Source organism: Copadichromis virginalis, linkage group LG15 (assembly GCF_057382275.1).
Source record: "Copadichromis virginalis isolate Kocher_CV1m ecotype Utaka linkage group LG15, C_Virginalis_male_GT1.1, whole genome shotgun sequence".
Taxonomy (NCBI): Eukaryota; Metazoa; Chordata; class Actinopteri; order Cichliformes; family Cichlidae; genus Copadichromis; species Copadichromis virginalis.
Window position 1 is genome coordinate 18,323,517 of NC_140632.1, and position 24,669 is coordinate 18,348,185.

Below are 24,669 nucleotides of genomic sequence, written 5' to 3' on the forward strand. Positions count from 1 at the left end.
TTTGTTAAATTCTTCCTGTCTTTCTTTGTTCCTTATTTGCTTTCTTTCTTCTTTTATTCATTCCAGACAAACACACACAAAAGACAAATCGAATAGTAAATTCTGAGGCCATAAAGGAACAGAGCAGGAGATAAAACAGTGAAAACAAAAACTAGAAACAAATGGTGAAAGTGTGGAGAGATGCCAAAAGTCCACAGATGATGTTAGATGGTGCTACGCATTGTATTGGTGCAGAAATTCTCTGCATTAAATTAAATAAAAAGTAATAGAAATACAACAAATTTATTGGAAAAGTTAGTGGTTAAAGAATTACAAATCACAAAAAAGACGTTTAATAAAACACTTTCTATTCATTTATTTTGGATTTTAAGATCTATTTTGTTAAAATATACATGTAATTGATCTTTTCTCCCTGATAATGTTAGCAGAAGCTCTTTGATATTGCACAGTGATGATTTCTGAGAGTATACTGGCGACTTGCCCAGGGTGTATGCCTCAATAACAGCTGGGCTAGGCTCCAGTGTCCCCGTGACTCTTAAGTGGATAAGCGGTTAAGAAAATGCGTTGATCGATGATTTAACAGTTTTACGATTTATTTGAATAAATGTTAACCCCTCTTTTTGAATGTCATCTTAATGTTTGTTTTAAAATAGAAGAAAAGAATCCGCTTATTTTAGGTTTGACGTTGTATTTCAGAGGGCCATACTCTCTCAGAAAAAGGACATCTAAAGTCAAACATGACACACATGGTGCTGAAGTGTGGTAATCGGTAAATTTGATGGACATGACAGATTGTTTTACAGGCCTGAATATCCAAAGACTCGCTGGAGACACACTTCTTGAGATTCATTAACACAGTGTTGGATTTGATTGATTTTTCTCTGTGGTTGTTGGATTGAGATGGTCCGTGGGCTGATTCGGACTGAGGGTTGTATTTTGCCCACGTCTCCTTTGACCCTTACTCTAATCCCAAATATCATAACACAAGGCCAAACTCTGACCTTAACATACACTAAAATTTAATCCGAAAGTTTTAACCAAACAAACATCCATCTGCAGCTGTGCTTCAGAGTTAGAACCGGAGTAAATGTGCTAACCCACAGGTGTCGAACTCCTGGCCTTGAGGGCCGGTGTCCTGCAGGTTTTAGATGTGTCCTTGATCCAACACAGCTGATTCAAATGGCTAAATGACCTCCTCAACATGTCTTTAAGTTCTCCAAGGTCTGGTAATGAACTAATCATTTGATTCAGGTGTGTTGACCCAGGGTGAGATCTAAAACGCCGGCTCTCGAGGCCTGGAGTTCTACACCCCTTTGCTAACCTTTACTAAGTGTTCTTATTAGTGGCCCTGTAGTATAGTATATAATTCAGTACATAGTACATAATTTAGTGTAGTACAAAATTTCCCCTAGGGATCAATAAAATATTCTGATTCTGGTTCTGATTCTGTAGTGTAGCATTTTACACCTTTGCCTAACAAGCAAAGGATCCAGTTCCCTTTGGCGTTGCATCAGGAAGGCCATCTCTTCTTCTACAAATGTCGTCACTACTACTGCTACTGGTTTGAGCGTTCTATTAGAGTTAAATTAGATTAATTGAGTAATATATAAAAACATGAATATCAAATAAATTTGTCATTGTATTTTTTTTTTTTTTTTGTAATTAAAGGACCTAATTAAGCCCAGTCTGTTTAATTGCTGCACTATCAGCTTCCTGTATTGCTGTACTCTTCCATAGTTTGTGTTTATTATCCTCAGGTTTGTTTTAAACATTTACTGCTAATCTGATTGCTTAGAACAATGTATAGAACCAGCGCAGTCTCACAGCAGTTTATGAAATAGTCATTAAAATTAATATTTTATACTTTTAAAAGGCTAAAGGTTTGGATGCGGAAGGGTTGGTATTGTGGTGAATCATTTCACTGCTCATACACTGCAGACTACAGTTTGGTTAGGCAATAAAAATACTGTTTTGGGTTTAGAAAACAATCATGGTTTGGGTTTAAATACGGTTGTTACCCTCTTTCAAAGCTACATTTTTTCGGTTGCAATGGTGATGCATACCCTCTAATGTGTCAACACATGTGCTGCACACAGAAACAGGTACTCCTGCTTCCTCCCACAGTCAAAAGACACATGTTTAGTTAACTGGTGGTTGTGAGTGTGACTGGTTGTCTGTCTGTCTTAGCACTGTACCCCGCTGCCTTCCTGTCAATGACAGCTCGAATAGGCCCTTTCATGACCCTGAGTTGGATTGGTGGTTAAGAAGACTGATGGATGAACACTTTCAAAATAGTGCTGACTGTCACAAAAAAATGAATGTCTGTCAGATTGTCTGTCAGTGCACAGATACAAACGGGTTGGGGTTTTTTTTGTGATTATTTCAATTTTGTGATGAGACTGAGCTGCTAGGACTCTGCTGCTCTGTATGCTGCATTGTAAAAGCTGTTTTGTAGTCTGAGTACACAGTCAGCTTGTTAACGCCTCAATGTGACCTTCAAAGACACAGATTAGTGTACTCATACTCTGCAGTCTGTATTTAGAATGTGCCAGTATGATGGTTTCACTTGAAATACAAATATTTGCTCTGATATTGCTGATTAGACTCCTATAGCTATAGCTGCTGTTACTATAGTCTTTTCCTTCTCAGATTACACTTATTAAACCAGTCAGATCTCTTTAAATCTTCATTTAGGACTATTAATAGCTGTGCATAGATGTGTTTTCCCACATAGCGCCCTGTATCCACAGTTTGGTCTGATGTCTCTCATATGTCCCGACAGGCACTGGAGCCACTGAAGCTTAAAATGTCAGCTCTCTCTTTGCTATAATCACACACGCCATCACACAGCCTGCAATCAAGACTGAGTCAGAGCTGCATTAATTAGTTGCTCTGATTCATGGGCATATCCAGTCAATAAGTCACTCGTGCAGAATGACTGAATGACTCGCTCTATAATACTTTAGCTGCAGTCTCTCGACCATCCAACACGAGACACTGCCAGATCAGCTTACTGATCAGCCCGAGGGCATGGAGTGAGGAAACGAGAGGAGGGCAGAGACATTTTCAGTGTTTCTTCTAGGCGAGCAATAGAAGGGCAGTATGATGTAGGTTTGCATTTGAAGGAAAAACCTTTCTCGACTGTTATCAGTTTGTGAGATTCTGTGTATTCTAGGAGTAATATTAATGGTGTAGTTTGAATTTTTGATGTTTCCACTTTCTCTCAGCCTACAAGCGATCCTCTAAAAGCTCTCACAGCAGGGGTGTTAACTTGATGCATTCAGCAGTGGGTTAAAAAATATTCAGTGTAGGCGGAAAGAGAGCAGTAAGAGCGGTAGCAGCAATTGGAGAAGTGTAATAACAGAGAAAGAAAGGGTTTTTACAGATTTACAAAGGTTATAATTATCCCCAAGAATCCAAACAAAACTGATGTGCATGGACAAATTGATCCATTTTACCTATATGTGGATTTCTTCCATGTAGGCAAAGCAGCTAAAGTCAATATATGACAACCCAATAGCCATATTGTTGCAAAAAAAAAAAACATAAAAAGTTGCTAATATATTGGAATACAGGCAAACAATAATTTTGAATAGTTGCTGCCGAACATCGTCGTGCAGTGGTGGCTCTTAAATTAAAGAAAATCTTATTGAGTGAAAGATTTTTTTGAACCAAAGGGTTTGTATTATTGTCCAGTAAACCATAGACTATATACAGAAGATATGCAAGTGCGCTCACACGCACAGACAGAAGAGCACACCCCAACATTTTAGTGCCCTCTATATAGCCACCCCTATGAAAACATTCTGGAGGCACCCCTGCCCTCACAACACAGATCGTCTGCTTCTTTTAGGCATCTCAGTGCATTCCTTCGCATGTTTTGGCTTCTGTCACTTCCACAGCTGTTCCGTCCCGTTATTATCTGTTATTGTTGCTCAGGATCACTGTACATTATGGCCATTTCCATCTGAGTTTTTGGAGTGAAACCATTCTTGGATAAGAGGGTGGGGCTAGCTTAATTAGCCATATTATTGTAAATCCATTGCAATGCAATGAAAAGCACCAACAGCACAAAAACAGTCAAGATGTGCAGTTTAGTGACTCAAATTATTGCACATCAAGCCCAAAAGACAGCTAGCAAAAAGGAAACGGTGTAAATGTGTTCTAATATAAATTATCCTATCCATACAGCCCAAGATTTCATCTTGTTGAGTTGCTAATGAAATCTTTTAATGTTTTTTCATGTGGAAAACATCTCAGCACTTATGCAAATTTGAAGCAGAATGTATTTCCAGAGTTTTATTTCATGGACTCAGCTGCACAAGCTCAAAACGAAAAATCCTTGAAACAGCCAGAGTGCTTATACTCCACTTTTACGAGCAGAGTAAACATGTTCATTTTTGCCTCGTTTCTACTGTTTGGCAGTTTGTGATTGAAGGTCTGAGGTGTAGGAAGTCCCACGAGACATAGCCAAATGTATATTTGTCTGCTGATCACAGCACTTTCATTTGAATCTCCGCATGAGGCTTCTCATATTTCTCCTTGTTGTTCTCCAAACAGCCATGAGATGAAATCTGTTTAGTGCTAAATTGTATGAAATTTTCTGTCTGTGTACACAGTTTAGATTGTCATTGGCTCTTTCTGTATGCTTGATGGTGACTGGGTGGTTGCCGAGTGATGAGAATGAGAAACTCCCCTTGGGGAGGAAGATGATTAAGGGTAAGAAGTATTTCCTGCCTTTGATGCATCAGAAAGAAGGAAACCTGATATACCCCACAGCAAACAAGATGAAGGTTAATTTGTTTGCTCCAACAAATGGTAAAATCTAACAGATAACTGTGGCGGTAGATAAAACCTGAAAAAAGAGCTCCATTGTTGTCCAAAAATAGTAAAAAACAAAAAAACATATAAACGACACCGCTCCACTCGGTCACATGGTTTTGTTAATACCATGAGCAGAAACATGAACACTGTTGACAAGTTTTACGCCATCAGTTCATGACTCAATTTAAAAGTAAATTAAATTATGTGACTTTACACCACTAGTTAGTCTAATCTTTTCTCTGCGCTGAGCTTGAGAGCTCATGAGGTTACATTAATTTATGATGTAGTTCAGCCCTTGCAGATGTCTCATGCATGGTCAAAAAACAATAATTTAAAGTTCATTAATATACACCACAGATGGGCTTTTTATTGCTACTCCTGTTAATTTTCATCCAAAGGCATGACTTTTGCGACATCAGGTCTGAACAGTCTCTATAAACACGAGCAGATTGCACAATGTGCCAATGTGAAAATATCCACAATAACACAAAAATCTGTCATGATTCAAGGAAAGATCCGTGGATCCATTTTCTCCAGCTGAGGCTGAGGCGTTCGCAGGTCAGCCGAGCCGAGAGATGTAATCTCCCCAGTTTGTCCTCGGTCTCCCCGGGGGTTCCTCCACACTTAAGGAAAGATATCCCTTTAAACCATATAAAGGATAAACACTCACTTAACTAACAAGAATAGATAATGATTCATCAGTAGTTTTTAAAACATTACATAATCCCTCCTTACGCTTTAATTTATTACACTACATTAAATATATCTGGGTTTTAGTTTGACATCTTTTTCAAGGATTTAATTAGTGAAACTGTTCCCCAGATTATTCGGCACTGACAATAACCAGCTCTTTCAGCTGTAAAGCAGCTGAGTGGATGTTATTATAGAGAATAAATATGGTGGTGTTTGTTGTGTTTATGGTTATTGTTTCCAGTAGCTACATCAGACAGAGCAGTCTTTGTATTATTTGCACAAGAGCACAACTCTAATGTTCCCTATCATAGATAAAATATAGATGATGTTGACCTCTTTATCTAATTTAGTCTCATTTAAAATAATAAAAACAAATAAAATAAAATCATAAAAAATATAAATAGCAAATGTTTCTGTTGCTCTAAATTTTGTAGAAACTAGAATTTATCATGCATTTTTTTTATATGATCCCCTTGCTCCTTACCCACCTAAGTACCCTGGCCCAGCTTCCTTTTTATTGGCTGAGGCTGACATTAACCTGCCAATCGCAGAAGGTTGCCTGAAGTGTTCTTTTTTTCCTTCTGCTCTCCGGTTCAATGAGAGACAGGTTACTAGGCAGAGAGACAGAGAGAAAAGGCAACAGACTAGAGATGGAGCAGTGGAAATGTGCTCTGGAATAGCCAATTATAGATAAAATGAGATGGTAATGCAATAGAGTTCCTCTCTGCTTGTGTCTCTGTCTCCCTCGCACACTCTCGTCCGCCCAGTTAAAACACACACAACAAAAAGAAGTAGGTCAGAAACCAGCCTTGTGTTGGGTCAGCTGGTGCTTCTGCAGGGTGCTGTTAGCTAACTGGCCTCCAAGGTACAGCGCTCCATCTGTGGATTGTGCTGTGACGTTGGTGCAACTGTTGTAGAACTTTTTTGTGCCCTGCTGGAGGTGCTGCCAGGTTTAATTTACGTGGTCATATTTAATGTGTGACATCCTGTTAGGTCTGCAGGTCATGATATGAGGATGTGTGTCCACGTCATGCTCTTGTTTTCACCATTTTCCTCTTGTGCTGGGAGAAAAGCTGAGGTGGGACTGAACTGACAGACTCGCCAAAGGCACGAGAAAAATATTCAACTTTATGATCTGTCAAAACCACGAGAAATCAGGAAGAAATGGTCTATAAATCTATTTTATTTTCACTTCATTATTCAGTCATGGTTTAATTATGGGCAAAATTAGAGGTTAACTCTGCATTTGTGGTGATGCTAGATTATCTTCTTTGCTGAACGTTTTTCCACCATCGGTGAGCGACTCTGCTGTGTGTCTGGGTGTGCACAGTGAGACTAAACAACAATTAGTTAGAAGAACAACAGGCATAAATAGAAAAAAAAGGGGGAAAGGGCGCTTGAGCACTCCCAAAAAGAGTCTAAACTCGCCTATGATAGCCGACCTTTCTCTTTATGCTTGAAGTAAGAAACTTCTTGTCTTCTTTGCTTCACTCTCAACACTAAAGGGTTTTTTGGGGGGTTGATTGTAGTATTGGGACAAGAACCCCCAGCTGCCCTGCAATGGAATGTGACTGTGTGAATTTTTTAACTTGGGTGAATTATGCTGTTAGTAAGAAAGTGTTTTGAGTCCTCAAACAGCATAGAAAAGCACAGTATAAGTACAAGTCCATTTACGATTTGTGTTCAGGCCACACATTGCGCGGGAGGATAAAGCTACCCTAATAGGTGCATGTAACCCCATCCACAGGCAGATGAAAAGATGAGAGTCACCAGCCTTAGTGTATCTTTTATATAGAGACTTTTCTGAGAAGTCATCTGCATGTCCTGGTAGAAAAGCAAGCGTAAAGGTCCCCTGTGAAGGTTTCCTAGAGTGATTTCCAATTAAAAGCATTCAGCTTCATTCAAGAAGCAGTCAAATGCAGCTTTGCTCTTGAATATTACACAAAAATCCTGAATACTGAAGTCCAGACCAGAATCACAAACCTACAGATCCAGTTAGACATGTTGTTTTCATTGGGCTGGTCACCACTCTATCACAGGGCTAACGCTGTCCTGGTAAAGAGCTGGGTGTGAAGGTGAACCTGTGTCTGCTACATTAGTGTTTTTTGGATATATATGTGATTATCATTCACTAATTTACCTCTCTTTTAGTCTTTATTCTTTAACCAAGAGACCTGGTTACCCAATTAGTTTTTTAGCCAGTAGGGCAACTTCAAAACTGTTTAAATTCTTTAAAATGAATTAACTTAAAAAGGTTTTTATAACAGTATTCACCCACATTTTATGGGCTTGTTTTATTTGGTACAACAGCCTCTGAAGTGTGAACGGGCACCTGTGCCTCACAGCTGCATCTTTAGCATTTTAACAGGAAGTCATCGCTTTCTGTGTCTAAGCTGCTTTGTCACAACAATTAGCCAGATGTGCATATTTGATTGAATGAATTTTGATTATATATCAAATATAGCAAATGACTAAATGTATCATTTATGCCTCGAGTTTAATGTTATCTCGCTTGGCATTAATAAGAAAATATCATCAGTGTGTAATGTTATTAAAAATGAGGAATAAAAGTGTTCAGGATGCAGTCTGGTTGCAGACTGGTCTCTAGGACAGGACCTTAGGCGCTCATTGAGTCCTCTTATCATACATCACCTTTCCCTCTAACATTTGACCGTCATAATGTGTCTAATAAAGTGGCTGTTTTCTCTCCCTTTACCTCCAGTTAGGTTCACATTACTCTGATATTTTTTACCTGCCTAAGCAGAGTGCAGCTTTGGATTCATGCTGTTATGAAACAGTGAGCTGCTGTCGAGAGCTTTATGGCATCATGCAGCAGCTTCTCTTCAGGAGGCTGCTGTGATCGACCCTCATGTGGACTATTCTTAGATCCAGTTTTCTGGGTCAAAACTGCAGAGTCTCTCCTCTACCTACCGCCTCTTTCATCGGTGCTCTCGTAATTTTTTCTGCCCTTCTGGTTTCATGTTTCTGTTAGTTTTTGAAATATATTAAATCTACCTGAACCAGCTTTAAATTGATGTTTAAAAAAAAAGTTCAGGTTGTTTCATCTTCAGAAGAAGCAGTCTCGCCTGTAGATAGCATTACAGATAGACCTTGATGCCACCATTTGTTTGTTCTGTTTTCAAGGCTGAAGATGATTCTTCCATCATCACCATCTTGAAGGTCACTTTTCAGACCAGGAAGCTACAGCCGCCTTTTATACTGTCTGTTGTTTCACCCCACCGGGCATTTAAGCTGCTCTTCTCGAGTCACGATTCTCTCATGTTTATATTTTTTTCTTCTTGCTTCAAATTGGAAATTTAAGGTTTTGCAAGTCTTGCGAACTTAAATCTTTCCTTCTCTTTAGGTTCTTTCTATAGCCTCGTCTTCCCTGAAAAAACCTACTAAAATCCTAACCCATGAACCCATCCTTTCACAATATGTGATGTTCAAAGTAACCTTCAAACTAACATTCATCAAAAACTATTTCCTTTTCCCCCTATAAATAAATATATTTTATTTCCTCAACACACATGCAGTAAGGTAAGTTTCAGACCTCCCCCTTTGATGGATTAGACCTCAGAGCAAGTTAATACAGCAGTGATTATTGCAGACTGTCTCATCTGCTAGTACAGCTGGTAATTTTATGCATGCTGCTTTCTCTGAAAAGCAGCGCTGCAAATTGGACAATTTCACACATCTCCATTGTAAATGTGTGAAATTAAAGAAATCACCACCAGTAACTGCAAATTTAGAGCAAACTGGAGTTTTTGCTTGTGTTAACAGAACATTTTATTAGCACAGTCTGATCTCAAGAGTGTGAATCCACCAAGTGGAATCTAAGAATAAAAACTTGTCCATGGCAAGATGCCCAGATAAAGTCTGTGTTGGGAAACACTGGGCTCTTTCTCTGTTGGCACTCTTGATCTTTTGATCCCTTTTGTAGGAAACTTAAAATAGACTTTGCATCGTCAGGCATTGTGAGAAACAGTGGAGGACAACCTAGCCCGGAGCAGGGTAATAACTGAAACTCGTACCTCGTGCTTATACTTTGTAGCTCATTTCGCATAAGCGTGAACTAATTTATCCCACTGCAGCTTTCTACTCTGTTCTTTGTTATCACAGGAAATTGATGTGCATTAAGTTTGGTCCTCCATCCTGCCAGCTGAAGTTCAGCCAATCAGAGCGCGTGGTCACCAACAATACCAGCGGCCTCATGGGAACTATAGATACACACATACATGTGCATGCACACACTGTATGTGCATATCAGCTTTCCACAGTATCCGTTTAGGGATCAAAAATTTATTTTACAAACATGCGCACAAACACACACACACACACACACACACACACACACACACACACACACAGATACCACACATGCAGCTTTATGGATAGAATAATGGCGTATCCTGTTTGCATAGCTGCCTTCCTGTTAAATTAGAGGAAAGGCCTGAACAGACTTACAGAGGCCTGTGTGTGTGTGTGTGTGTGTGTGTGTGTGTGTGTGTGGGAGGCTGATAACTGCACAAGCTCATCTCTGCTCTACATCTTTCAGCATGGAAGGCAGCATCACTGAAATATTGATGAACCAACTGTGTGTGTCCATGTCTGTTTTCATGTGTGTCTGTTTGGCTACGCGAAGGTGGCATGTGTGTCGCTAGAGAAAACATTCACCGAGAGAGAGAAATGTCTGCACGTACACATCAAATATTAAATATATGTTATCTCACACGGCACAGAAAGTGAAAATTGGATTTTAAGAGGTACAAGTAATGTAATATTTTGCTAATATGATGTTGTATGAATTCCATAGATATTAAATAATGAATTTAAGCACTTAAAGACATGTTGGGTCAAAATTAGTCCAAAACGTACCTCTACATGCATTTGCTTTATTTTAAAGACAGCAGTTAGCTTATGCTAGTGTCAGTGCATAGTTTAGTGGTTAACACACTTGGTTGGCAGGTGGAAGGTTGCTGGTTTGTTTCCCAAAAACTGAGTTTTGTCAGGAGGTGCATCGGAGGTAAAAACTCCCAAATCAAGCCTGCGGAGCAACCTGTTTTACAGTTGCACCTACTTTTTGCTCACTGTAGTCGCCGTTGTGACTGGTTGTCTGCCAAAAAGTGTTTTTCAATGTTTCTGTTTTGTTGTTTTTAATGTAAAATAGTTTTACTTATATTGGTGAATACACAGCAATGAACAGGATTTATGAGGGGTTATAATATAAAATAAAGAAATTACACTATTTTGTGAGCTTCTTTATGATTCTACATGTGATTGTACCTACATTATAATCTGTAATGTCCCTTGGGTCACTTAAAGTATGTTTACAGTGTTACTATAAATGGTTCTCTTTCATATAGATGTACCAGAAGAGACATAATCTCTTTATTTGTAAGCTTTAGTCCCAGTGGTACAAGTATCACTACACACGCTCAAATCTTTAAAGACTTTTTAGGCATTTTGAAGTTTTATATTTGCTTTCCAGATATCAGTTAGCGTAGTTAAGAGTAACAGAAAGTAACTAAAACTCGCAAATGAACTTATTATTTAGATAATTTTAGTAGATTTACCAAAGAAGAAACTACAGAAAGCTGAACTAGAGCTTAAGAGAGATCTTGACCCTAGGCAGGAATAAGTCAAGTGAGTTTTATTTATACAGCACATTTGAAAACACACAAATAGACCCAAAGCCCTTTACAGACAGACCAATTTGTAATCCAGCTCTCAAGAACTCGGGCCAAAGCACATCGCTTTCAGGACTGATTTGCTGTCTTTTCTTCAAGCAGCTGCATTTTTCTCAAAATGTTGAAGTCTTGCTTAAATCTTCCTGCAAAAATCTGCTGCAGGTTTGAGCATGAAAGAAATGCCACAGTAAATTTGTTGTACTCCTCTTGATATAAGGTGGCAGGTACATGCTGCACAGTTTTACAGCTCAAATATTTTTATCATCACCCTCTTTTCTCCTGATAAAGTATAGATTTAAAAGCTTGGATTGACAGTGTACAGTGTTTTTTTTTTATCATCTACATTAATATGTATCAACAAATAGGAACCTTTGAGGAAAATTATTGTCAAATATGAATATCTGTGTCTTTTATTGTGAAAATGTATGGCCTAAACAGAAAGACAGGTCAAATCACAAAATAAATTTGTATTTGTTTCTGCTTGTGTTTGTATTCCAGCAAAATAGACAGATGTCCTGCTGATTGTAAGGCATTTACTGAATCTGTGTCCTGTCTTTGAAGGATGCAGTTGATGAGGGATGGATGTCAAACTGTAATAGGATTTGAGGCTTCAAGTCGTGGCAGTTTAACTGGTTTTTGCATCGACCGGGACTAATGTGAAACAGATTCTTCGATATGTCCCGGCCTACGCTGCTCGCTGTTTTTCATACTCAATTGTCTTCTTCTTTTTACTTCTCTTTTCTTCTGCGTGTGTGTCTGCCCACTAGGATTTCTGTCTTTCTGCTGCACAGACCTGTTGTCGTCACATTATATTTATAGCCCAGGCTCCCAGCGGGCCCCGGCCTCACTGTCATTGGCTGGCTGATGCTGATGAGCCAGCTCAATGTGCAACACTTCCCATTCTCTTCACTTTCCCATCAGCAAGTGGATCAGTCACAGCCAGAAGAATCTGAGCAGACACTTATGGGCAGATCATATATCCATAAATAAGTATGCAGGCTGGCACTCATATGCGCTCTCAAATACATTTCTAAATGCTTCAGTTTTCTTCTTCGGCATCCTCCTGCAGACTCCGCTGCTTCCCACAATGTTTCTTTAAACTTTGCAGTTTCTGGTAATTTTGCTGTGAGATAAACAACCAGCTATCGGCACTGTGATAGCTTGTCACTGCGATTGAAAGCAACCTGTCTCCAAACAGTTGCAGTCCAACTTGGATTAACTGCATTCACTTCCAGGTTGATTGGCAAAGCTTTGCTAATTACTGCTGCCCAGTTTATAAACACAGGCAGCCAACACAATGCAATAAATTTGAGTCTGTCTGCACAGATGAGTGCAGCTTGTCTCTTTGCAAAAGGGGACTCGACTTAGCTGGCATTCTGGTTATATTCATATAGAAAAGCAAGGTCACCCTGTGCCTGTGTTATTTTGCAGTTAGACTGCCATTCCTGCAGCAACTATCACACTATCTATAAACTTCTGGCTGCTGAAATTACAAGTTTATTGCACACAATCACACCTGCTGTTTCCCCGAGTGTTGCTGTGGTATAAATTATTTTAAGGCTTAAAGTGAGACGTGAGTGATGTTTTGTCTTGTTTAGCATTAAATTGTACTGAAAGAGAGTCTACTGTATCGAGCTGCTGTTCAGTTTCTCCAGTATATTTTGCTTAAGCCTTGTTTAGCACTAGCTATTTATGATAAAAGTCATTTATAGTCGTATCTTGTTAGCCAACATAGCATGCTTACATTAACCTTAACTGAGCTGCGTGTGTTTACTTGTACTACTCGTGTTGCAGGGACAAAAATCGGAATCTTTGTTTATCATCATTTAATTTTAGGACCAAGATTTGACTCAAGATTAGTATAAGGTTAGGTTGTGACTAAGGTTTGGCACATATTGTTATTGATTATGGTTTGGATAAATCATAAAAGGAGTGTAAGTCAAAATGATGTCCTTTAAAGTGATGGAAAGGCTTTGTGTGTGAGACTGAAACCTTGATCTGCCTGGATGTCTGGAAACAGAATCATGACTCCAGTGAGTCGACAGTCATCTGAGTGAAGGTCATTTGGCTTCCACCCTGAGTCATCGTCCTCCTCCCCACGACCTCTTCCTGTTTTCCTGCCTTCTTTGTATCAGCTTTAATCAGAAAAGTTAACTCGAAGATTTAAAAGTCCTTTTAACCATAACCATGACTTTTCTTTCTTAGCGTTTAAATGTATTGAATTTATTTATTGAACATGTATATTGCAAAGATTGAAAAGTTTGGTCAGAAGATAATGACGGGATTGTTTTGCTTTCAAGTCTCTACAGGTCACCTGCTTGTGACAAAAGTGAAGACAGCATCACCTTTGGTTTTCTTAGGCCGGTCACTCCTGGGAACGTTCACCACTGTTTTCTCCATTTGTGGATAATGGCTCTCACCAGTTTTTACTGGAGTTCTAAAGCCTTAGAAATGGCTTTGTAGCCCTTTCCAGACTGATAGATGTCAGTAACTTTGTTTGTCATCTGTTCTTGAGTTTCTCTGGATTGTTGCATGATGTCTGTCTGACTTTACTTTGTCAGACAAGTTCTATTGAAGTGACTTCTTGATTCAGCAGGTCTGGCAGTAATCAGTCCTGAGTGTGGCTCGTAAAACTGAACTAAAACATGTGGTTAACCACATTGAATTCATCATTAATCATTTAAAAACTGCATTTTAGATTTATTTCTGTCTAGTATTAAAGTTAGTTTGATGATCTGAAACTTAAATGTGAGAAAAATGCAAAAGAACTAAAAAATCAGGAAGAGACCAAATACTTTTTCACAGCACTGTAGGTCTTATTGGTAGAAATGCTTTCTTAAGTTCACATAAAGGATGCCGCTGCACTGTTTTCTTCATTTTCATCATAACAGCTGATGGAAATATTGTTCTCGTCCCAGTGCGACACTCATTTTTTTCTGCGCTTTAAATGTTATTTTGATTTAAGGCGCATTTATGCGCAGTATACACCAACATTGTTCCAATTTAATTGGATGTTGTTATATCTGTTAGATCTGTGAATGGGTGTAATTGGGGTTTGACACAGTTTTATGAACCCACTGAGGCTCACAGTGGAGCTTTTTATAATCAGCAGACAACAATTTGCCACAAACCCCTCCCCCCAGCGCCCAATTGTAAAGCGTGCCTTCCAGTGTGAAAAACTCACTTGTATTGGGCTAATAAGCAGAAAACAGGTAGCTTTTGTTACTTAATTATCTGACGGTAACTTCTGAACCCTCTCAAGTCCTGCAGCCCTCACCATCCAGTCTCATTAATTTACTCCTTTTCTTTTGTCAGTTACTGCAGTAAACTGAGTTTCAAGTTTTCTGGGAGATTTTAAAAACTGTTAGAAACAACTGGCACAATTAAAGGGACGATTATAATGAACCATTTTAAATGGAGATTTTACTGAAAAATATTTATGAATGAGGGCCAGCGTGTGATTAGTCTCTGCTCAGGCATAAAGAGGAACACATTAAACACTTTCATCAGTGCTTGTCACGTGTTTGTACAGAGCACAGTAATTTCTATTTTTGTCTTGACTTTGTGAATGCAATAACTCGAGAATGAGGTGACGCAGAGTTTTCAAATCCATACCACAGGTGCATCTGCTAGGAGACTGAACACTGGCACCAGTATTTTTTTAATTGTTAGTAAGGTGGCTCTAAAATTTGTTGCCACCAGCTGTATTTGTTAAAGTTAAGAAGGCTTAGTGTGTAATTATTGGGAGAGGAGAAGGGTTGCTAATGGAGAGAAATGCTGCCTGGGCAAGTATGTAATATATCAGTGTGAACTGCGGATGAATGAAATGTGCAAGCACCCGTGGGAAGCACTTTGACGGTTCTGGATTTAGATTTAAATGTTTTTGCAATTTTGAATCAAGCTAAAATGTGATTTTGCTTTACAAGATTAGTGCGTGATGAATGAGACAGACTCAAACTTTGAGTTAAATCCAAAATGTCAAGTGGCCGTTTAAGTCACCGACGTTTCACATCGTAAAGACTGTGTAAGGGATCCAGCTAGCCTGTCAGGGAGGGCAGACATAGAATGCATGAGAGGGAAAATCCCTGACATGAATCAGCCCTTTAATGAAGCTGAAAGAATATGACAGAACACAAAGCACAGCGAACCGGTCGCTCACGGACACATTCACGCAGCAAACACAAAGACAGCTCAAAACAAAGAGGCTTTCTGTGGAAACCTGCTGCAGACGCATCCCCTCTGAAGGACTCCACTGTCCTCTGCTTGGGTGTAAGAGTGTGTTTTCGTGCTCACCCATACAACCCATTGGAGAGCGAAAACCATATAGCCTGCACAGAGTTGCCACATGCACACACTGTCTTTTTGTAATCTGGAATGTGACCAATGCATTGTCTGTCTGTGGGAGCTTATTTCCGTTTTCCTCTCTTCCTGTATTTCCTTGTTACTTAAATCGTCCTTTAGAGCAAGGAGGCAGATAATGACAAGAACATGTGCAATTTTCATAACTTGAAAATTGCATCACTGTGACTCCAGACCTTTAATCTCTGCAGTAACTAGAAAAGCTGTAATCAGAGGCTCGAAATGATATTGAGTTTGGAACAGTCAAGTAAAGACATACATGATACTTGTAACTTACATATTCTCATATAAGAAAAAGTAGAAATTAAAGCAATAAAAGTAAGGAGGGCAAGGAAAGGAGCAGGAAATAAAACCAAAAGAAGACACAAGAGAAAAAAACCTTCAAAGTAAAATAAGAAGTAACTAAAAGACATAACTGACGCTGCAACATGAAGAATACACTGAAGTAAGAATAACACCAGAGACCGGGGAGCACCGACTCCTGGATCAACTAGGAACAACAACAAAAACTACAGAATACCAGGGCCATGACACTGTCCCTGTACAAACGTTACAACAAAGCAGTGTGCAGGCATTATTAATTATTGTTGGTTAAGATCAAAGCTTAAGAGATCAACAGAGCTATTACAATGAATCCTAATGGGGGTATGAGTATGTGCACAAAATATCAAGTCCATCCATCTGTGGTTGAAAAACTAGATCTGACGCATTCATGCTTTGCATTGCATTCTGGCATTTGCACAACATTGAACTAAAATGAAGACAGATTTGGCATGTTCACCTTATTTCTTGTCTCAAAGGCTTTCACAGGTCTGCAAACGAGTCACTGTGGTTGTTTGGGTTGGAAACAAGACTCCAAAAGAAGCGTTAGTCTGACTGGGAGAAGCTCAATACGTGTGCAATTGTAGGAGGACATGTAACCATCAATGGCACTAGAGGATAGTCAAAGTCAGCTTTATTGTGCTTTCTTGGCCAGGTAACCCCTGAAAAGGAGATGTTAATCTCAATGAATGTCTTTGCTAAATACATTAAAGTGGTTATCGCTCATCATTACCTTTAGAAAATCAACAAGAAGGTGCCAACATATTTTACACTGTAACTTTGCACTGCTTTACTTTGACACGGTTTGTGATTCTGCAGAGTTTCAGCAGAGCTCAGCTTGTTGTCGCGTGTCGTCATGTCGATGCTATGCTGCCAGCGTCCGTCTGCCTCATCAGCACAAAGTCTGCACTGACGAACACGCACAAAGACCCAATTGTTTAATGTCCAGATGAACTTATCTTGACCTCGCAGAGGTTCAAAAGCAAAGAAGTAAAACTCTCTAGTTCTTCTTTTCCATTAGCGTTCAATTTTTGTCAGCAAGGGTTGACGTCAGCTGAAATTTCTATATTAAGCCTTTGATTTATATTAATAACGGGGTTTATACCTGCTAATATACACTATTGTTTTGTGTTGTATTGTTTGGGCAAATGTTAAAAGAGCACCACAAAAGTAATAATAAGGAAAACACAGATCTACGGTGATCCAGTTAGTATCAATTTACAGCAAGCAATTAACATAATTAGTAGTTGGCATTAGCTGTTACTGAGTATAAACAGTGATCTAGAGGCACATTAAATGCTGCTTAAATGTAAGCTTCTTACCCCTTTTGAACACATTATTTATCCATCCTCTTCAGTGTCGCAGGGGGCTTGAGCAACTTTCAGCCACCATAGGGAGGGAGGAAAAGTACACCCTGGAAAGGTTACTAGTTGTCACCAAGCCAACACATAGAGACAGTGAATCATTTACCTTCAAATTCACACCTATGATTTAGATTAACCTATGGAAACTGTGGGCGAAAGCTGGAGTACCTGGAGAGAAACCACGTGAACAGAGGGAGAACGTGCAAACTCCACACTGAAAGGCTTCAAATGGTGGTGTTGAACTCAGGACCTTCTTGCTATGAGGCAACAGTGCTAACCGCCACGCTGCTGTATTTATAGTAATAAATACACATTATTTATTACTATTGAGGATGTTTTTCTAATGATGTTTAATAGCAAAAACTGTTTTTCCACTTTCATTTTTAACAGTGTGCTTGTTTAAACTTTAGCTGTATAGTGACTTTTTGATGTGACATTAAATACAGAACCCTGCAGGATGTGTGGCATTTGACGGAGAATATAAAGCATATAATAAAGTAGCTTCAGAAATATTAATCAAAATGTTGTTTGTTTTTTCAGGCGATGGAGAGCAAGCTGCTGGTCGGTGGAAAGAACATCATAGATCACACCAATGAGCAGCAGAAGATGCTGGAGATAAAACGGCAGGAGATAGCAGAGCAGGTAAAGCGTTTTTTTTGCAGTAGTACACTAATTTACTCAGTACAGCTGCACAGTTCATACTTCAGGCATACATTTAAAACCTTAGGAGAAATCTTTTCTGCAGCAGTTTGTTTAACATTTACAGTAATTAGTGTTTTCTGCAGCCTGAATTGATAAAAACACTCCAGAGCTGTGGAGAATCCACAAAGGAACAGGGTGATATTTGCATTCTGCTTTCAGACGCGTAAGGAGCGCGAGATCCAGCAGCAAGTGTTGATTCAGGATGAAGAGACGCTGGAACTGAGAGAGACTTTCACTTCTCTGCAGCAGGAGGTTGAAGCCAAGACAAAGAAACTCAAGAAGGTAAAATATCCTGATGATGCAGAAAAAAATCTGATGCACACAAGTAGAAATACAGTAGATATCCTCATTTCTACTCTCGCACACACTTTTGCAAAAGAGGTAATAGACATAGTAGTATAGGTGTGTTTTAACGTGCACACACTTACAGACCTTCCCTTTTTGTTCCTAATGTGAGAATGTCCCTCTTTACCCCCTTCTTTCCCTTTGACCTTTGACCTGGATCACAAATGACCCCTTGACTTGGACACTCGCTTCGTTCGGACACACACTTAAATTTCAGTACCTCAAGGTTTGTCCTGCCGTCCCTTTCCCTCCCTCCCTCCCTGCCATTTTTACGTATTCATGCTTTCTGCACTAACCTCAGTCTTCCTTCACTTCAAATCCCCCAGTAACTCACTAAACCTCTCCCTCACCAGTGCAAACACCGAACCTATTACATCCTTCCCCTCTCTTTCCGCGTCCCTATCTCGCTGCACGGATGCGACCAGCAGGACTAACACCGAGTGGCCCGTTGTGCGAGTGCGGGCGACAATGTAGCTAATGATCCTTTGCTGATCTTTGCTGCCCTGATTCCCAAACGTGGGTCCATCTACTCCTCTCACACTGCATGATGCCGTCAGTCTGAAGAAAAGAGGGGGTGTTTTTCACGCTGTGCATTCAAAACTCAGTGGGCAGTCCGTAAAGCTCAGTGACTACAAAAATGTCACTGACACCTTGTTTGCTGGAAAAGAAAAAAAAAACACTACTGCAGAATTCTATTTCTTAAAATAGCCAATGATAATTTTTTTTCCTTCCAAAGTCATTATTTAATGATCAACTGAGAAGTTGATCATGTTAAATGTTAAGTTGGAGTAATGATTGTAGCTAATGTAAAAAAAAGAAAAAAAGATTGCCACGGTTACCTGTAGTTTTTCATGTTTGTCTACAAATACTCGCTGATACTCACCCAGCAGTAGTAAAACTTGAAAAAGTAAAAAGGTTTGCCTTTTTAAAAATGCTGGCTGTAGCGTTGAGGCACAGCATTTATTTTGAAGGTGAACGTTCTCCATGTTCTTAATTTAACTGCAGCTTGGAGAGTAGCTGGACAGTGCTCTCACTGCTGTTCAAACAGTAGCAATATGCTAGCGACCTGAGCATTCACTGGATGAGGAATACACATTTTTCCTTAGGAACATGTGTCACAGTTTGTTGTGTTAACTGAAGCAATTCACTGAAATCAAATTAATTTCAAGCTTAAAGAGATTTTCAGGGACAAAAGGACATATTATCATGGTTTAGCAGAGAGGTGGAAGCAACTGCATACAAGTGCATGACATAAAGCAAAGAGCAAGCTTTACTCCAAAGCTGATAAGTCAACAAAACTAAATGATAAAAGGTGAAACCAAGTTAGCACTGAAGCAAAAAGGCTAGAGGAACAGCAGGAAAAACAAACTTCCGGGGATATTACAGCTAACACTAAAAATCAGGATGGAGACTGGGAAAGACAGAAACACTGCAAAACCAACAGGGACCAGAATTCAGTGATAAAAGCACTTTTAGCCACATTTTTCTTAGCATAAGAAGAGAGTGAGAGTACCTTTCTGTAATGTAACATTAAGGCTTCAGCTTTGAAGTCTAAATTTAACTGTCAAATCCAATTTCTGGCGGTTTTTAAAGGTATTTAAATTTTTTAAGCTAGCATCTGTGAAAATCTGTCCTAAAATTGAGATTTGCCCCAGATGCTTCTTATTGATTTGACTTTTTTTTGGGGGGGGGGGGGGTTGCTCTGCGTGTCCGAGCTGCAGAGCCTGCAGTGTCATGATTCACAGCTGAAGTCAGGATTCGCCTTTATGTTTGAAGCCTCGGGTGAAGTCAAAGAATGAACAGTGTGAAATCTCAGGAGGAACCAGGAGGAGGAATTAGAGGAGGAGAGCTCCCATTGGCTGGCCTGTTCACCAGACACCAGCGCTTCCAGTGCTGTTGCTATGGGCAACCGAGCTGCAGCAAGTTGTAGACCAGTCCATCTTCACTGGGAACCTCAGGCCTGATTGCTCCTCTCGCTTGCATGTCTTTGTCGTTTCTTCCAGCTGTACGCCAAGCTCCAGGCAATCAAAGTAGAGATCAAGGACGTGAACGACGAGCACGTGAGGAGCAGACAGGAGCTCGAGCAAACTCAGAACGAGCTCACCAGAGAGCTCAAGTTCAAGTGAGTCAACCACAAATCACAAAGAGTGCTCAAAAATCGCCACATACAGTACGGGATTCTTCAAAGCAATACGCCCCATTTAAAGATCAAACATAAGGCCAGGGGGCCAGCATTGGCCTGGCAAAGACCCCATTCTGGTCCGCAGACTTCACAGTCACTCATAATACACCAAAATAGTTAAGTAATAGATAAACAATTAAATGACAGAAAAGTTCCTGTTTTTTACTCTGCAATATGAAAATTTTGGTTAAAAAACAAAAAGAAAATTTTCATTCATCATCAAAAAAACCCCCTAACTAACTACAGGACAGTAATTTTATACATGTATCATGTAGAAATTGCGCCTCTTTATCTTATGTTAAAAATATCTCAGGGATTAAACGTATAATTAAACATCTTTAGAGTGATAGAAATGGCAGTTTCACTCGTCTCATCATCAAAATGGGCTGTACGTGCCCATTGATGTAAAATGACTGTGACATCCCTCATTTAAATAGTTACTTCCTTTGCAGACTGAGTGTTTACACTAAATAAAAAATTGTGTTAGGCTTTTACCGGTTGTCTTTTATTCTATGCAAAAGTACGGCTGCAAGGTAAGCAGTTAAGAAATGCTTTTACTTGAAATCTGTTCTTGCAGAGGTAGGGGTCTGTTTTTTTTGCCAAACTCAGTACTTTTACAGTTTTGTTAACAGTTTTTTTCTTCTTTTTGTTTGCTCCCCTGCTGCGTAAACCTTTCTTCATTGTCAGAAGTCTACATGTCTCATTATGCTTTTCAAAAAGAGCCCTGCTAGCAGCTGTGATAGCCAGATGCTCTTTCTTCTTTTCCTTTTTTAAAATTTCTCTAAGCAGTGAAAGTGCTTTGTAATAGTATTGTAATAAGACCATAAAATATTTGTTAATCTTTTCTTTTAAACTTGTTTTTGTGCAGCCAGTTAAATAGCTAAGTTATGTTGATTTGAAGAAACAGCTAAACCCATAAAAAAGCTTCTAATCAAGAGTTCATTTATCAGGAGGTTTAGTGTTTATGAGTAAAAAAGACTTTACAAATTCAAAGAAAATCATTTTTTCTGTTTAAAATGTGAAAAGTATACAAATAAACCCCTAAAATCTTACTCATAGTGCATTTGCTATTACAACCACATGACTCCAGACTTGTATATGATATAAACCATTACTTCTTGCATCACTCTGTGTTGTGAACACGCAGGTATCTGATCATAGAGAACTTCATCCCGCCCGAGGAGAAGAATAAGATAATGAACAGGCTGGTCTTTGACCCTGAGGAAGACCAGTGGAAGTTCCAGTCACTTGTTCCTGCTGAAAGGTCAGCGTCTGTTTTCGATGTAAAAGAATAAACTCTTAAATTTAGTCAGGCTTTAGTTTAGATCTCTGGGCGCCGTGCATCATATGATTATCTCTTCTTTTCATCTTCTTCCGCTGCTGTTTGAGTGGCATCCTCCTTTTTCTGGCTTTTTTGGTGTTTTGAGAATTGATTCCAGATTGGGTTTTTGTGTGTCTCATTGATCCCGACTTTTCTTCCGTTCAGTAAATCCTCGCAGATGAAGAAAAGGCCAGCATCTGCAGTCGGATACAAACGACCCATCAGCCAGTATGCCAGGGTTGCCATAGCGATGGGAGGTCATTCCAGATACAGGGTAAGTGTCTGTGTGTGTGATGACTTGGCATCCTTTTGAGGACATAAAACAAGCCCACAAATATAAATCATTAAATTTTAATGTAAAGAAGTATGGTTTTGTTTTTTTTTGTTTTTTCATAAATCTTTATTCTGAATGTTATTTAATTAATTATGTAAATTTTTATTTCCATTATAGGTCAGTCAGTTTATATTCTGTTTAATTTGTCCTTTTGGATCCTGAAAGACTAAATATCAGTTTTTCAGTTTTAAAGATTTCAGGCGTGATTTACTCTTATAGTTTTGAATATTTCCTAGTAATGGTATTTTTACCATCTGTCAAGGTCAAAGTCAGACTTAAGACTCATTGAAATATAAAAACCAACACTAAACATGAACAATAAAAAACATACTGGAATCTTAAGGCACTGGAAATTGAAGGAACTAGAATCCAAGTGGCAAAAATATCATGACGATCTCAGGATCATGACATTACTTTCTTTTTTTTTTTGTTGCTTTGCTTATAAAAAACCCTTAACTATAAAAATGCACCATACTTTATTAAAGCATTTGCTATGAAATTAATGGACTCAGCTTTTACTAGAGTAACACAGCATTCAGTAAAAGCGACCGAGAGCTACTTAGCCATTGAATGAACCTCCCAGCAAGCAGTTTTTGTGCTGATGTTAATGCCAGAGCAGCTTTCTCTGCAATTAAGTACTGACTTGTTGCAGTGGGGGCATCCTATTAAAGTACCATGGTCAAAGTTTCTTTGCAATAACAAATGTTTATAAAGGCAGATTGAACGGCTAGTTTCTTGATTTTATACACCTGTTGTTAAGGGGCTGAAAACACTTTTTTTCAATACTTTGATCCATATAATGTGTTACTAACTGTAGATAATGTTTTCATAATGTGTTCAGGCTGAGAACATCATGTTTCTGGAGCTGGACATGACTCCTCCAAACACCGCCTCAGTCGATTGCTCAAAGGATGGAGAACCGAACCAAAGTCCCTCGGTGGACAGCTCGCCCACCAAGGAGAAAGGCGTTCGAAAGTCCCAGTCTTGGTGAGGTCAAATTAATGCAGCCTCTTCTCATATAAATAAAACAGATGTTGTCTTTCTTTATTGGCATACACTTACTGCACGTTGCTGCTGCTGCTGCTCAGATGTTTCTACATCTGGAAATAGAGCTGAGAATACTTTGTCATATTTGTGTTTGAAACCCGCTTCCACTGTTCAGCCTGTGCATGTGACCTGTGAACTGTAAATGGTTTAGCATCAGAGCATCTCTACAGTAAATGGGATTATTCAGGATTAGCCACACCCTCTTGCCCTAATCTGATGGTTTATCTGTCATTTTCTCAACTGCATAATCTCAATAATCTGTGATTGTACATATTATACATATATTATACAACTTTTGTTTTTTGTTTTTTCAGGTGTCAGACTCCAAAATCCATGACTTCCTCCCCTTCTAATGTGTCCTTGGCAGCATGTCACACTGCCACACCCGCAGCGGCACAGTAAAGCTTTAATGAAGAGAGCTTTTTTTTATTGCCATTATTATTATTATTATTTATTTGATCTCTCAACATCAACTTCCTCTTTTGGCCAGTGGCCGCCTTACAGACTTCTCAGTGAGGCCCACTGCTGGGACACAAACACACCACCACCACCTCTGCTGAAAGCTGACAGACTTCATGGAAATGATCTTCTGGCAGGAAACTACATGACCATATGAACCTCAGAAACTCTGTATAAATCAGTTCCTCCAGTTCCTCCTCCGGCAGAGCCCTTTCCTCTTTTGCATGTCAGATCATCTCTGAAAACAGCTGGCTGCAGTGCTGAACTGCCCAGACTGTTGTGTGTGTGTGTCTGTGTGTTTGTGTGTGTCTGTTGTGTACAAAGCGCCGTATGATTGCCTGTTTGTGTTTCTAGTCATGACCACTGCAGATTTAAAGGTGAAGGTTTCATGTATTCTGGATTTTTCAAAGCAGGTTTGGTCTGTTTTCTATGTAGAAGTTGGACTTCATCGTCAGAGAGTTTATGTCAGTGTTGGCTTTTTGAAATGAGTACACACACAAAAATAAGAATATACGATGTGTACTGTTGTTGGTCAGACGAGGTGCTCAAGACCTGAATGATGACCGTTGTCATTCCTGTTGCCTCCCATCATTTATCTGTCCCCCTGCAGTGTCTAATTTAAATGAAATGTCTTAAAAACTAATGTAATTAAAATGAAGAACACGAGGCATGTCACACTGTCAGAATTATTTTACTGGGATTTTAATTCAACAAACAAACACGGATGGGCGGATGGTGACCAGATCCCAGCAAACTAAATGTGGGACAAACACGACGTTTTGTCTGGGACAAACAATGCTGGCAGGACGTCAAATATATTACATTAACGTGCAAATATTCCAGGTCTTTTGTCAAGTAAATAAGAATTAAACAAGGCCGAAGTGGTCTAATATAATAGTCTTTATATGCTCCTGTATCCTCTGTTATTTCAGCGCCTCCTCTGTGTGGTAATAGTCTTAGTGTTTCAGTAGAGATGCATCCATTTTAACAATTTGTTTGCAATTTTTTGCCCATTATGACATAAATAT

The 24,669-nt window shown here is 39.2% G+C and overlaps 1 protein-coding gene across 2 annotated transcripts in view; it reads left to right on the top strand.

The window, feature by feature from the left end:
• Nucleotides 1-24,316, top strand: part of kif3ca (kinesin family member 3Ca) — a 29,738-nt gene extending 5,422 nt beyond the window's left edge. For both annotated transcript variants that reach the window (XM_085432296.1, XM_085432297.1), the window contains exons 3-10: nt 17,792-17,893; nt 18,113-18,235; nt 20,302-20,420; nt 21,628-21,744; nt 21,967-22,075; nt 22,977-23,122; nt 23,497-23,580; nt 23,673-24,316. In XM_085432296.1, coding sequence (XP_085288422.1) covers nt 17,792-17,893; nt 18,113-18,235; nt 20,302-20,420; nt 21,628-21,744; nt 21,967-22,075; nt 22,977-23,122; nt 23,497-23,580; nt 23,673-23,742 — 870 coding nt within the window. In that variant the 3' untranslated portion in view covers nt 23,743-24,316. The remainder of the gene's footprint in view (nt 1-17,791; nt 17,894-18,112; nt 18,236-20,301; nt 20,421-21,627; nt 21,745-21,966; nt 22,076-22,976; nt 23,123-23,496; nt 23,581-23,672) is intronic.
• The last annotated feature ends 353 nt before the right edge of the window (nt 24,317-24,669 follow it).